Genomic DNA, 14393 nt, shown 5'->3' with positions numbered 1-14393 from the left:
GCTCTTGGCCGGCGTCCTGAGTTCACACGTCACACCTCTGGGATCTGGGATGAACTGGGCACACTGTTACTGGGCTCCTCTTGCCCATGCACCCTCTGGCACGGCCTCTGAGGTGCTCCTCTCTGAGGCTGCGCTGGCAGGGAGGCAGCTGAAGGTTCTGGAATGCTGCAGCTCCCGGGGGATGACCGAACTGCCCACCTCTGCCCCCAGCTCCCCACAAAAACAACACGAAGATCCTGGGTCCAGGTTAGATTTTAATTCCAGTTAGCTGGGAATCCTCTTCCAACTGCTGAGAGCCAGAGGTGAGGATGTCCCAGCATGTGTGCCATGAGGCGGGAGCTGTGAATGAGAATCCCCCACTCTGGGATCTGACGGAAACACCTGCAAGGCTTTCACAGCCTGCCAAGCTGGCATCCGCACGCCCCGGCGTGGTTCTCACGGTGCTCTGGGTGGGCGGATGGCCGGTGCCACCCATTCTCAGGGCGAGTGCTTATCACAGGACAACTGCAGGTCCCTCCTCCAGCTGCCTGAGGACCCGCTGCTGTAGGCTTCACGGCACCCCCTGGCCAGCTGGGCCTTCGCACACACCATGCATGTGCTCTCACGTCCAGAGACTCAGACGCAGAGTCTTACAGCTTCTCCTACATCATCCAGAACGTGACCCATGAAGCCCAAAGCTGGATGTCCTGACCCTTCTCGTTTGCAGGTGTAACCCCCAGAACAGGCAGGCATGAAGCAGCTTTTGCTGCTGGCCAGGCCTTGATGGGGTGTGAGGGAGGATTTTGCCATCGCAGCCCTGCCTGTGGGAGGCTCAGGGGCAGAAACAGACTTCCCCGCCTCCAGCTGCCCCAGCTCTGTGGCATGCGGGCTTCAGACTTCATGCCCCTGCTCCCCGCTGCTAGACTCAGAATGACAGCAACAACCTCCCCAGCCCAGGTCGCGTCTCTGGTCTCCCGTGGCCAGTCCCCTGGAGCTGGCAATACCCTGGCAAGATCTTTGATGCTCTGCTCCCTGGGGCCTGCAGCCCGGCTTTCTCCTGACTCAAAGGGCACAGAAAATGGAGAGGAACCCAATCTGGGCAGGCTCCCCCCGCTCTCTGAGGAAAAGCAGCACCGAGCCCTGGAAACCCACCGATATCCCCACCCTGTGGAAGGAATGAGACTCAGTACAGGGCTGGTCAAGGCTCCCGGCTCATCCACACAGTCAGTTATTTGAGGCAGGAGGTTCCAGCAAGTCCCGCAAACACAACCATTGCCCCAAGGGGAAATATGTACACATGCAGGTACGCGTAACAAGATTGTGACCTCAAGTCCTCAAAGCAATGCATCCCGGTCAGTTCTATTTCCTTTATTTTACAAAAGCGAAAAGCAGGTTGGAAATATAGGTGACTGACCACCCCACTAACTGATGTCACAGCTGGGCTTGGAGCCCCCTGGAACTGGCCCTAGCACTGGCCTCATGCATGACACGTGACACTGTCTGGCCCTCCTGTCTCCTCCCCAGGCATCCGGACAGGAGCTGAATAGGAGGCAGAACATCACTTTGTCCCACCTCTGTGGGGAGCCAGCGCAGGGACTCCCATTTCTCCACCGTGTGCCTGTCTGCAAAGGACTGTGAAGTGCCTGAGCACTGATTCCCTTTCTTTCTTTTTTGAGATCAGGTCTCACTCTAGCACCCAGGCTGGAGCGCGGTGGTGCGATCTTGGCTTGCTGCTACCTCCGCCTCCCGGGTTCAGGTGATTCTCCTGTGTCAGCCTCCAGAGTAGCTGGGACTACAGACATGCACCACCACACCCGGCTAATTTTTGTATTTTTAGTAGGAACGGGGTTTCACCATGTTGGCCAGGCTGGTCTCAAACTCCTGACCTCAAGTGATCTGCCTGCCTCAACCTTCCAAACTGTTGGGATTACAGGTGTGAGCCACTGCGCCCACCCTGAATTTTTTTTTTTTTTTTGAGACAGAGTCTCGCTCTGTTGCCCAGGCTGGAGTGCAGTGGCGCGATCTTGGCTCACTAACCTCTACCTCCCAGGTTTAAGTGGTTCTCCTGCCTCAGTCTCCAGAGTAGCTGGGACTACAGGTGCCCGCCACCACTCCTGGCTAGTTTTTTGTATTTTTAGTAGCGACGGGCTTTCACTGTGTTAGCCAGGATGGTCTCGATCTCCTGATCTCATGATCTGCCCACCTCAGCCTTCCAAAGTGCTGGAATGACACGTGTGAGTCACTGTGCCCAGTCTATTTTTGTATTTTTAATAGAGACAGGGTTTCACCACATCGGTCAGGCTAGTCTCGAGCTCCTGACCTCAAGTGATCTACCCACCTCGGCCTCCCAAAGTGCTGGAATTACAGGCGTGAGCCACCATGCCAGCCTCTTTTTTTGTTGTTTATTCTTTGACTTCACATGAGCAGATGATTTTCTTATTTTATTTTGTAGAGACAGGGGCTCACTCTGCTACCCAGGCGGGAGTGTAGAGGCGCGACTGTAGATCACTGCAGCCTCCAGCCCCTGGACTCAAGCTATGCTCATCTCTTGGCCTCCTGAGTAGCTGCGACTACAGGCAGTTATTTGAGGCAGTATGTCCTAGAAGTGCCACCCCATGCTTAGTTAATTTTTAAACATTTTCTGTTTTTTTTAAAAGACAAGATCTTACTGGTTGCCCAAGCTGAGCTCGAACTCCTGGGCTCAAGTAATCCTCCCGCCTTGGCCTCCCAAAGTTCTAGGATTACAGGCGTAAGTCACTGTGCCTGGCTGAGGTCACAGATACATTTTAGTGAGTAGATAAATTTGCAAACACAGAATCTGTGGATAGTAAGGGTTAAATGTGTGCAAGCTTCCCGGGGCCTCCCTGACTGAACTGTGGACCAAGCAGAAGGGACACAGGGGCTCCACACATGCCCATCGCCCAGGGCAGCCCCCCCCCCACATCCCTGCTCAGCCACGCTCCAACCAGCTCCCTCCTCCTGGGTCTCCAGAGCGCTCCCTGTCATCCTGAGCCCAGAGCGCGGGCCATAACAAGCACCATGACCCCGGCCCGTGCCTGCCCTGCGTACCTCCGCCCCCCGCACCCCGCATACCTCCGCCCCGGCAGGCTGCTCTCGGTCTGGCTGTTTCCTCCGACCTGCTGCATCTTGGACCTCTCGATGTGCTCCACATAGGTCTGTATCATCTGCGAGGAGGGAAACGTCTGCATTAGCTCTGCCGTGGGGGGGCTTTCTCCCTCCCCTCTCTAACTTGTGAGGCTTTTCCGGCTGCCCTGTGGGGGCAGAAATCAAGACAGCGTCCTGGAGGGGAATCTAACCAGCCTGAGGCTGACAGCCTTCAAGCCTGGCAGCAAATGCTAGAAAAGGGACCTGCTAGGGAAGAAAACCACGGTCCACAAGAGTCGCAGGCGTCAGGCCGCGGCCCTCTCTCGAACCCTCACCTCTGCGCCTGCCTCTGGGCACCCACCTCTGTGTGCCGCTGGTGTAGGGCATTATACTCCTTCTTCATCTCCGACTCCCGCTCCTCCAACCGGGAAACTGGAAAACACAATCACTGTCTGAGCCGCACAAGCCGCTTCTCGATGGGCCTGAACTCTGGGTTGTAACCGTGGAGGGAGAGGGTTCCAGGACAAGGCTGGGGCCTGGGGCAACCAGCAGCAGCCTCGTAAGTACAAAGCTGTCTGGGGGGCTGCTGTGTGTGCGCTGTGCCATGGGAGAACACTTGGCTCTGTTGGGAGTTAAATACGAGGGTGGGGAAACCCACAGGCGCTCTCTGTGCTAAAGTCAGCCAGGAGCCTGAGATGCAGGCAAAACCCAGGCACGCCAGGCACGGGAACAGGTGCACAATAAGCTTGTGGGAGGAGGTGGGATTCGAAGTGAGTAACCTCTAAGACAAGTCAAAGGGACGCGCCTGGCAGAACAAGCAGTGGGGTCCCGCACACATGCCAAGGGCTGGGGAGACCAGTCATGACTGTGAGCCTTCTGGGCTGACAGTCATGTCTCCCTTAAACGGGAGGCCCCCCGTGACACCAACATGGTCCCCTCTGGCCCCAGATGTGCTCTGCCCAAGAGATGCAGAAGTAGCATGACAGGCCGATGGGCATCCGCACCCAGGGGACCCCACTCCATGTCCCGCTGATGGAGCAAGCGTGCCCCAGGCCTGATGGCCGCCTCCACGGCTGTGTTCAAACCTCAGCTCTGTCCGCAGCACACCAATGGGGAGGGCTGGCGTGGCGAGGTGAGAGACAGCCCCGGGAAGCACATGGTAAGGTCCTCCACCAGCTTGTGCCCTGTCCTCAGCGTGCTGCCCTCCCATCCTCCCTGGCTTTCTGGTGTCTGTTTGGAAATGACTTCACAGATTATGTGGTTCAGCATCTCACTTTGGCCATCCTGCTCTGTGGCCTGGGGGCTAGCTGGCCCGGCATATCCTTGGAGGCTGCGGCTGCCTACGCTGGGCTCTTGCATCTCTACCAGTCACCCAGGGAGGCTGTGCTGCCAGCATGAGGATCCCATCCCGAGCAGCTGCACAGGCATCAGCGCCAAGTGGTCAGTCTGGTCTTCCCTAAGGAGCCAGAGGTGCTTACAGACATCACACCGGACACACGTGACTTAGACACAGCACCCAACAGCATAACTCACAGATGCCACACCTGACACACGTCGTACAGACAGCGCACACAACACAGGACTTACAGACACGACACCCCACACATGTGACTAACAGATGCTGCACACAGCAAATGTGACTAACACACAGTAAATAACACACAGCTCACAGATGCTGCACAAAGCACACGACACTCACAGACGCCACACACAGCACATGACTCACACAGACACTGCACATAGCACACAACGCCGCACACAGACACTCAGACGCTGCACACAGTGCACGACTCACAGACCCGCACACAGCACACGACACACAGATGCCACACACAGCACACAACTCAGACGCCACACACAGCACACAACTCAGACACCGCACACAGCACACGACACACAGATGCCACACACAGCACACGACACACAGACGCTCCACACAGCACACAACTCAGAGGACAAACACAGCACTCAACACTCACAGACGCCACACACAGCACATGAGTTATAGACAGTGCATGCTATACACATGTAACTGGCTGCTGGAGGAGGAAGCCAATCAGCCATCCCAGGTTTGTGCTGACCCTGGCAACGGCTGTGGCCGTGGGAAGGGCTGCCTGTCTGGGTGGGATCAGAGCCCCGCAGCCTCCCTGTGAGCTCCCGCTGGGGCAGAGCACAGCCACCACCTGGAGGGAGCCCGGGGCCAGCTCTCTGCCCTCATCTGGCCCCTACTCCTGGTGCCGGCCCAGGGAACGGCCTCAGCCTGTCATTTGATTTCCTTTTTTTCAGACAGGGTCTCTCTCTGTCACCCAGGCTAGGGTGCAGTGGCATGATCAAGGCTTGCGGCAGCCTCTGCCTCCTGGGTTTGAGCAATCCTCTACCTCAGCCTCCCAAGTAGCTGGGCCCACAAGTCTGTGAGTCACCATGACCGGCTAATTTTTGTATTTTTTGTAGAGACAGGGTTTCACCAGGTTGCCCAGGCTGGTCTTGAACTCTTGAGCTCAAGGGATCCTCCCACCTCGGCCTCCCAAAGTGTGGAAGTTACAGGTGTGAACCACTGTTCCCAGCCCTGCCTGTAATTTGAGCTTATGTTTTTCTCCTTCTAAGAAGAGAGGTAAGAATGTTCCACACACGAAATGCACTGAAAGCTGAGGGGCCAGGAGAGACTCTGTAATTATGGAAAGGCATCACCTAGGTATGCTCAGCGCGGCCCTTAGGTTTGCTCTGCACTGTGAATGCCAGCGTGTTCACCTGTGTGTGGAAGCTGCTACCACGGTGCTGAGATCGCACCATTGCACTCCAGCCTGGGCGAAAAGAGTGAAACTCTGTCTCCAAACAAAACAAAACATCTAATTACAGAAAAGGAAAATTACACAGGAAATCCTCATTTCTTCTTTTTTAAATTTTTCTTTTTTGAGACGGAGTCCCAGGCTGGAGTGCAATGGCATGATCTTGGCTCACTGCAACCTCCACCTCCTGGGTTCAAGCGATCCTCCTGCCTCAGCCCCATTAGTAGCTGGGACTACAGGTGTGTGCCACCACGTCTGGCTAATTTTTGTATTTTTAGTAGAGACGGGGTTTCGCCATATTGGCCAGGCTGGTCTCGAAATCCTGAGCTCAGGTGATCCACCCGCCTCAGCCTCCCAAAGTGTTGGGATCACAGGCGTGAGCCACCGCGCCCGGCCCTGTTTTTTTTTTTTTTTTTTTTTAGAGATGGAGTCTCTCTGTGCCCACACTGCAGCCTCAGTGTCAGCCCAGCTGAGACCACAGGCGCATGCCATCATGCCTGGCCTATAACAATGACAGCAGAGTTGAAGCAAAGACTTTTAAAGATAAGTAAACCAATTGTTCTTATAATAATAATAATAAACCCTCTTGCCACTTCGCCTTGCAGGGGACAGACGCCCTGATCAGCTGTGCCCCCACCTAGGTGCTGTCACTCCAGTGGGGCTACACCATCGGGCCCACCCTCCTGCCTGAGAAGGAGCCGTCGCTCCTCAGCAGTGCGAACAGGTGGGGACCCAGGGCTGCAGGAGCTCTGTTCAAAAGGTGCAGGAAGGACCTTCAGGACCACAGACTTGTGATCTGGGGGTCGAATCCACTCTGAAGCAAAAGTGCTCTGGGGCCACAGGGACCTTATTTACTTATGTCCACACACAATCTGGGGCCCATTACAGAAACAGGCAGCAGTGCAAAGAGCTGGAATACATAGCTGAGGCTCCCACTGGGGTTCCTCTTGTCCGCTTGTGTGGAAGGCGCCCCACGTCCTCCCAAGCCAGAGCCGTCCCAGGGCAGCGCCCATCAGGTGCACCCCCAGGCTCCCCCCAGCCACTTACTCTGATCAGCATAGTTCTTGGCCTTCAGCTCCAGCTGGCGCGTCTGGAACTCGTAGTGCTCCACCTGGATTTGCAGCTCTTTCTTCTCTTGTTCCAGAGCATCTTCAAACTCAATGAATTTCTGTGCATGGAAGGGAGAGAAAGAGCAGGCATCATAAGTGAGTGTGGAACAGCCGCCTTTCACTTGAAGGACCGCAGGCTTTGAGGGCCCAGGGGCCAAAGATGTCCCCAAGGCCACAAGCTGGCCAGTGGCCAGGCCGGAATGGGGGCTTCCTGCCACATGGCTGTGGCCACCACCCTCTTCAGGCACAGTGAGGAGCCATGGGAGCAGGGCGGGAGAGCCCTCCAGGACTGCAAGATCGCATCCTCCTCACCCTCCGGGGGTGCTCATAACCCCAGGACATGCCAGCACTCTCCTGTCCAGGGAGGATTTGCTGTGAAGGGAACCTGTTGTTTCCAATTATGGCCGTCTTCACGGCTGCACGAGACCCAAAGTGCAGGACCCTGCACTCAGAAGGCTCCATGCTTGGCTTGGCTGCTGTCATCTTGAAATGTTTGCTAATTTTTGAACACAGAGCCCTGTGTTTCCATTTATGCACTGGGATCCATGAGCATGCAGCCAGTCCTGTTTGCAATGGAGCCGTCTGACTCCTCTCAACTCCACGCCTCAGAACAAGGTTGAGCCTACTTTTCTGCATCTCAGTTGCACCTCAGCTCAGGACACCATCGTTACTGGGATAACCAGCAACACAGTCTTGCTCCTAGTCCTTAAATAAAAAGGCAGCGAGAATGGTCTAGGTTTCGAATCTTAACCTTATGTGGTAAGTTTCAGGACAAAATTATTATCAAACCAAGTGAAAACAAAACACTTTGCAAAATAAAAGCAGCTCATGAAAGGTCTGAGGAGCAGAGGGGCCATTGAGGACCCAGGTGTGGCCAGGCCTCTGGCCAGGCATCGATGCCCTGAGTGTAATTCCTACAGGAGCCCAGAGAGGGAGCTGTTAACACCTTGTTTTTACAGAGTAGAAAACGGAGGAATATTATCAAGAAATTGCACTGGAAGAAGTATAAATACCAGCTGGGCTTTCTTTTCTTTTATTTTCAGATGGAGTTTCCCTCTGTCACCCAGGCTGGAGTGCAGTGGCGCGATCTCGGCTCACTGCAAGCTCCGCCTCCCGGGTTCACGCCATTCTCCTGCCTCAGCCTCCCAATTAGCTGGGACTGCAGGCGCCCGCCACCTCGCCCGGCTAATTTTTTGTATTTTTAGTAAAGACGGGGTTTCACCGTGTTCGCCAGGATGGTCTCGATCTCCTGACCTCGTGATCCACCCGCCTCGGCCTCCCAAAGTGCTGGGATTACAGGCTTGAGCCCCCTTTTTTTTTTTTTTTTTTTAGACAGAGTCTTGCTCTGTCTCTGAGGCTGGACTGCAGTGGTGCGATCACAACTTGCTGCAGCCTTGAGCACCTGGGCTCAAATGATCCTCCTGCCTCCACCTCCTGAGTAGCTGGGACCACAGGCATGTGTCACCAGGCCTGGCTAATTTTTAAAATTTTTTTGTAGAGGCCGGGCACAGTGGCTCACGCTGTGAACCACCAGTCTGAGTGAGTGTTCGAGACCAGCGTGACCAATATGGTGAAATCCAGTTTCTACTAAAAAATACACCACAACCTGCACCTCCTGGGTTCAAGCGATTCTCCTGCCTCATTCTAGAACTTTGGGAGGCCAAGGTGGGCGGATCATCTGAGGTTAGGAGTTCGAGATCAGCCTGACCAACATGGTGAAACCCTGTTTCTACTAAAAAATACAAAAACTAGCCAGGTGTGGTGGCACACGCCTGTAATCTCAGCTACTTGGGAGGCTGAGGCAGGAGAATCACTTGAACCTGGGAGGTGGAGATTGCAGTGAGCCCAGATCACCCCGCTATACTCCAGCCTGGGAGACAGATCAAGACTCCATCTCAAAAAAAAAAAAAATTGGCTGGGCGCAGTGGCTCAAGCCTGTAGTCCTAGCACTTTGGGAGGCCGAGGTGGGCGGATCACGAGGCCAGAAGATCAACTCCATCCTGGCTAACAAGGTGAAACCCCGTCTCCACTAAAAATACAAAAAATCAGCCGGGCGTGGTGGTGGGTGCCTGTAGTCCCAGCTACTTGGGAGGCTGAGACAGGAGAATGGCGTGAACCTGGCAGGCGGAGCTTGCAGTGAGCCGACATCGCACCACTGCACTTCAGCCTGGGTGACAGAGCGAGACTCTGTCTCAAAAAAAAAAAATTTTAGTCTTGCTATGGTTCCCAGGTTGGTCTCAAACTCCTGGGCTCAAGCGATCCTCCCACCTCAGCCTCCCAAAGTGCTGGGATTACAGGCCTGAGCGACTGCACCCAGCGTTAGCTGGGTTCTGAAGACAAAGGGTTTCTCAGAAGGTGGGAATACAAACTGGGCAGTGGATTTCATCTTTCAGGATCTGGAAGATTCATGGGTAGTGGCCACAGCTGTGTTCCCTGTAATAACTCTACCCACTCTCCCACCCAGATACTAGGCCCCTCGACGCTTCTTCCTGTAGCAGCAGCTTCTGAAAAGGTCTTTGTGTTGAAACCACTGGGGCTCTGCCCAAGAGGTGACTCATCCTGTGCAGTTACTGAGAGGGCAGAAAACCACAGAGGCAGCGGGAGGGGCAGGCAGGGAGCAGGATGCAGTAGGAAGGGTCTGTGTTACGGGCATCACATGCAACTTAAGGAAAATGAAGAAAACAAACACTCCACAGCTGGGAAAACGCATGACTTTTCTGTGCAGCGGCACAAAAAATAAAAATACGCGGTTTTGAATTAACTGTGGCTACAACTAGGATATGAAGAACACACACATGCTATTAATCGACTGATAAGAATTTTTTTTTCTTTTTTGAGACAGAGTCTCGCTCTGTCGCCCAGGCTGCAGTGCAGTGGCGCGATCTCTGCTCACTGCAACCTCCGCCTCCCGGGTTCCCGCCATTCTCCTGCCTCAGCTTCCCAGTAGCTGGGACTACAGGTGCCCGCCACTACACCCAGCTAATTTTTTGCGTTTTTTAGTAGAGACGGGGTTTCACAGTGTTAGCCAGAATGGTCTCGATCTCCTGACCTCGTGATCCACCCGCCTCCGCCTCCCAGAGTGCTGGGATCACAGGCGTGAGCCACCACGCCCAGCCTGGATATTTTTTAAAGTAGGTAATTTTATTTCCTGTTATATAAAAAATGAAAAGAATTATACAAACAATGTAAGTTTTTGTAGGAAAATCGGTGTTAGGTAAAAACAGAAAAAATTTTAAATTACAAGGCTCTGTCTATAGGGTCAGTTAAAAATTGTGTGACGTGCTTCTGGATTTGTATGTGTGTGCGTAGAGCAGATGTGCGATCATCTTGTACACAGTGTTTGTAACCTGCTTTATTCACTGATTTATACTGAAATGCCTTTTAACACCAACAGGCACATTCTACCACTTCCATTTTTGGCAGGTGTGTGTTCTGCTGGGAGTGTGTGGGTAGAGCACAGTTTGCTCAATCCATTATCTCTTTATGGACTTTCAGGTTGCTTTAAAATGTTTGCTATTATAAAAAGGCTAGCCAGGCGCGGTGGCTCACACCTGTAATCCTAGCACTTTGGGAGGCCAAGGCAGGTGGATCACCTGAGGTCAGGAGTTCAAGACCAGCCTGGCTAACACGGTGAAACCCCCGTCTCTACTAAAAATATAAAAAATTAGCTGGGCGTGGCAATATGCGCCTGTAATCCCAGCTACTCAGGAGGCTGAGGTAGGAGAATTGCTTGAACCTAGGTTGCAGTGAGCCAAGATCACGCCATTGCACTCCAGCCTGGGCAACAAGAGCGAGATTCTGTCTCAAAAGAAAAACAAACAAACAAACAAAGCTGTGTGCGCATACGTCTTTGTACATCCGCCTGCTGGCCTCCTGCTCTCCGAGGATGTGGTCATGCACTGCTAAGTGACTCTTCAGAGGTTGTCCCAACTTACATTCCCCCTAAAAGTGGGACAGATCCATTTTGTAGAACTCTCAACATTTTTTTTATACTTTTTTTTTTTTTTTAAATGAGGCTTTTTTCCCCTTTACTTTTATTTTTCAATTTTTTTGGGACAGGGTCTTGCTCTGTCACCCAGGCTGGAGTGCAGTGGCACAGTCACGGCTCACTGTAGCCTTGACCTCGTGGGCTCAAGGAATCCTCCCATCTCAGTCTCCCGGGCAGCTGGGAACACAGGCACGTGCCACCACCACATTGGGCTAATTTTTGTGTTTCTGTTGTAGAGATAGGGTCTCCCTATGTTACCCAGGCCGATCTCAAACTCCTGGGTTCCAGCGATCCCCTCTCAGCCTCCCAGACTGTTGGGATTACAGGCATGAGCCACTGTGCCTGGCTATATTTCAGTCTGTTTCTGAGCCAGCACCACAGGTTTTTAAACTGGTGTTGTGGTGTTACGGTACCTTCTAGTATCTAATATCTGCTCTCCCTCTTACATCTTCCTTTTCAACATTTTCTTGGTTATTCCTAATTTCTCCTTCTAGATTAATTTGAGAATCATTCTGAATCACCTACACACATATTTATTTTTTGGTTATGCAACTCACCTGTCAGAAAGCGCCAGGTCTCTGCCCCTTAGCAAGGGGCCATTTTTTTTTTCTTTTTAAAGATGGGGTCTCAGGCCAGGCACAGTGGCTCACATCTGTAATCCCAGCACTTTGGGTGGCTGAGGCAGGAGTGCCACTTGAGGCTAAGAGTTCGAGCCCAGTCTGGGCAATATAATAAGACCTTATCTTTGCAAAAAATAATTAGCTGGGCATACTGTTGCATGCCCATAGTGCCATCTACTTGGGAGGTTGAGGCAGGAAGACTGCTTGAGATGGGGTCTTGCTCTATGGAGATGGGTCTTGCTCTGTTACCCAGACTGGAGTACAGCAGCATGACCAAGGCTCACTGCAGCCTTGACCTACTGGGCTCAAGCAATCCTTCTGCCACAGCCTCCCGAAGCACAGCGACTACAGGTGAGGAGGCCCAGCCCCTAAGGTTGATTTCTTGATTTCAGTGAGAAGATGCTCAGGGCTAGACTTGGGTTGACAGAAAACTCATCTTGAGGAAGTGAAGAGTCCTCTGATGGGGCTTTTGGGGCAGGACGCTGGAAAACTCTTATTTATGTAATTTTATTTTTTTTACGTCTTTTCATTTTTATTACTTAAAAAAGTTTCATTTTTTTTATTTACCTTTCTGACTCTGTGCTTGTGCCTTCAACACTTTCACAACGATTTTCTGCTCCTCGATAAGGAAAGCACGCTTGATCCTGTCACGAACACATTCAGCACACATGGAACCACCATAGGCCCTGCTGACATGTTTCTTTGTTTTGGACAATCTCATAAGAACTTTCGGTCTTACAGCACGAACCCCTCGAAGTCTGCCTGGGCACACACCACATGCAGATTTTGGTGCTTTCTCAACCTTCTTAGTATAAAGGTAAACAATCCTATTACCAGGGGTTCGGGACAGCCTAGTTTTGTTAGAGGCTGTATTGTAGGAAAGCCTACGTCGGTATGTCAAACGCTGGACCACTCTGAGTGCCTGCAGACAATGTCCCCGAAAGAGCGAAAATTCTTATTTATTTGTATTTTTTGGAGACGGCTGTTGCCCAGGCTGGTGCGCAGCAGTGAGATCTTGGCTCACTGCAACCTCCATCTCCCAGGTTCACGCGATTCTCCTGCCTCAACCTCTGAGTAGCTGAGATTACAGGCGCCCACCACCACGCCCCGCTAACTTTTGTATTTTTTTTTTTTTTTTGAGATGGAGTCTCGCTCTGTCGCCCAGGCTGGAGTACAGTGGCGTGATCTCGGCTCACTGCAAGTTCCGCCTCCCGGGTTCATGCCATTCTCCTGCCTCAGCCTCCCAAGTAGCTGGGACTACAGGCGCCCCGCCACCTCGCCTGGCTAATTTTTTGTAGTTTTAGTAGAGACGGGGTTTCACCGAGTTAGCCAGCATGGTCTCGATCTCCTGACCTTGTGATCCGCCCACCTCAGCCTCCCAAAGTGCTGGGATTACAGGCATGAGCCACTGCACCTGGTCAACTTTTGTATTTTTAGTAGAGACAGGGTTTCACCACGTTGGCCAGGCTGCTCTCGGACTCCTGACCTCAAGGAATCTGCCTGCCTTGGCTACCCAAAGCACTGGTATTACAGGTGTGAGCCACTGCACCCGGCCCAGAGAATATTTTTATTTAAAGATCATTGGCCAGGCGCGGTGGCTCACGCTTGTAATCCCAGCATTAGTCTAGCCCTGAGCATCTTTGGAAGGCTGAGGCGGGTGGATCACCTGAGGTCGGGAGTTCGAGACAAGCCTGATCAACATGGAGAAACCCTGTCTCTACTAAAAATACAAAAATTAGCCGGGCATGGTGGCACACACTTGTAGTCCCAGCTACTAATGGGGCTGAGGCAGGAGGATCGCTTGAACTCAGGAGGCAGAGGTTGCAGTGAGCCAAGATTGCGCCATTGCACTCCAGCCTGGCCAATAAGAGCGAAACTCCATCTCAAAAAAAAAAAATCATAGGCCAGGCGCAGTGACTCACGCCTGTAATCCCAGCAGCACTTTAGGAGGCTGAGGTGGGGGGATCACCTGAGATCAGGAGTTCAAGACCAACCTGGCCAACATGGTGAAACCCCGTCTCTACTAAAAATACAAAATTAACGGGGCGTGGTGGTGCATGCCTGTAATCCCAGCTACTCGGGAGGCTGAGGCAGGAGAATCCCTTGAACCCGGGAGGTGGAGGTTTCAGTGAGCTGAGGCCATGACATTGCACTCCAGCCTGGGCAACAAGAGTGAAACTCTGTCAAAAACAAAACAAAACAAAACAAACCATTTACTTCTGATTTAAGAGAACCAAAAATTTTCAGACGGGCATGGTGGCTCACACCTGTAGTCCCAGCACTTTGGGAGGCTGAGATGGGAGGATCACGAGGTCAGGAGATCGAGACCACCCTAACAAGGTGAAACCCCATCTCTACTAAAGATACAAAAAAGATTAGCCAGGCATGGTGGTGGCAGGCGCCTATAGTCCCAGCTACTCAGGAGGCTGAGGCAGGAGAATGGCGTGAACCCAGGAGGCGGAGCTTGCAGTGAGCCGAGATAGTGCCACTGCCCTCCAGCCTGGGTGACAGAACGAGACTCCGTCTCAGGAAAAAAAAAAATATATATAGAGAGAGAACTAAGAATTTTCAGTGGTGGGGACTTGGGGAAGAGAGATGAATTTAAGTCTATAAAGCACGATTACAAAATATGAACGGAGCTGAGAAAAATAACGTTTTAACTATCAGCTTTTTTGTTGAATGGGCCTGCATAGTACTAGGTTATAAAAAAATAAAAGAACTACCCGGAATACAGCACAGTAGTATCTTGGTCCCAGAGACCTGCTGAAGGGGTGACGGTGGCAAAGTGAACGGTTTCTGTGCATGT

The 14393-nt window shown here is 52.5% G+C and overlaps 2 protein-coding genes across 4 annotated transcripts in view; both read right to left on the bottom strand.

Annotated features, from left to right (window-relative positions):
• Positions 1-14393, bottom strand: part of MAPK8IP3 (mitogen-activated protein kinase 8 interacting protein 3) — a 62079-nt gene that overhangs the window by 36639 nt on the left and 11047 nt on the right. For all 3 annotated transcript variants that reach the window (XM_007981646.3, XM_007981655.3, XM_007981665.3), the window contains exons 2-4: positions 6918-7038; positions 3446-3516; positions 3073-3164 (exon numbers count right to left, since the gene is read on the bottom strand). In XM_007981646.3, coding sequence (XP_007979837.1) covers positions 3073-3164; positions 3446-3516; positions 6918-7038 — 284 coding nt within the window. The remainder of the gene's footprint in view (positions 1-3072; positions 3165-3445; positions 3517-6917; positions 7039-14393) is intronic.
• Positions 7053-12542, bottom strand: LOC103231635 (large ribosomal subunit protein eL34-like; the record flags this gene model as incomplete). The annotated part of the gene is made up of 1 exon (XM_037990094.2): positions 7053-12542. A coding segment is annotated over one exon (396 nt), but the record flags the coding sequence as incomplete, so codon positions are not given.

Source organism: Chlorocebus sabaeus, chromosome 5 (genome assembly GCF_047675955.1).
Source record: "Chlorocebus sabaeus isolate Y175 chromosome 5, mChlSab1.0.hap1, whole genome shotgun sequence".
Classification (NCBI taxonomy): domain Eukaryota; kingdom Metazoa; phylum Chordata; class Mammalia; order Primates; family Cercopithecidae; genus Chlorocebus; species Chlorocebus sabaeus.
This window is presented reverse-complemented; position numbering and strand designations above follow the sequence as displayed.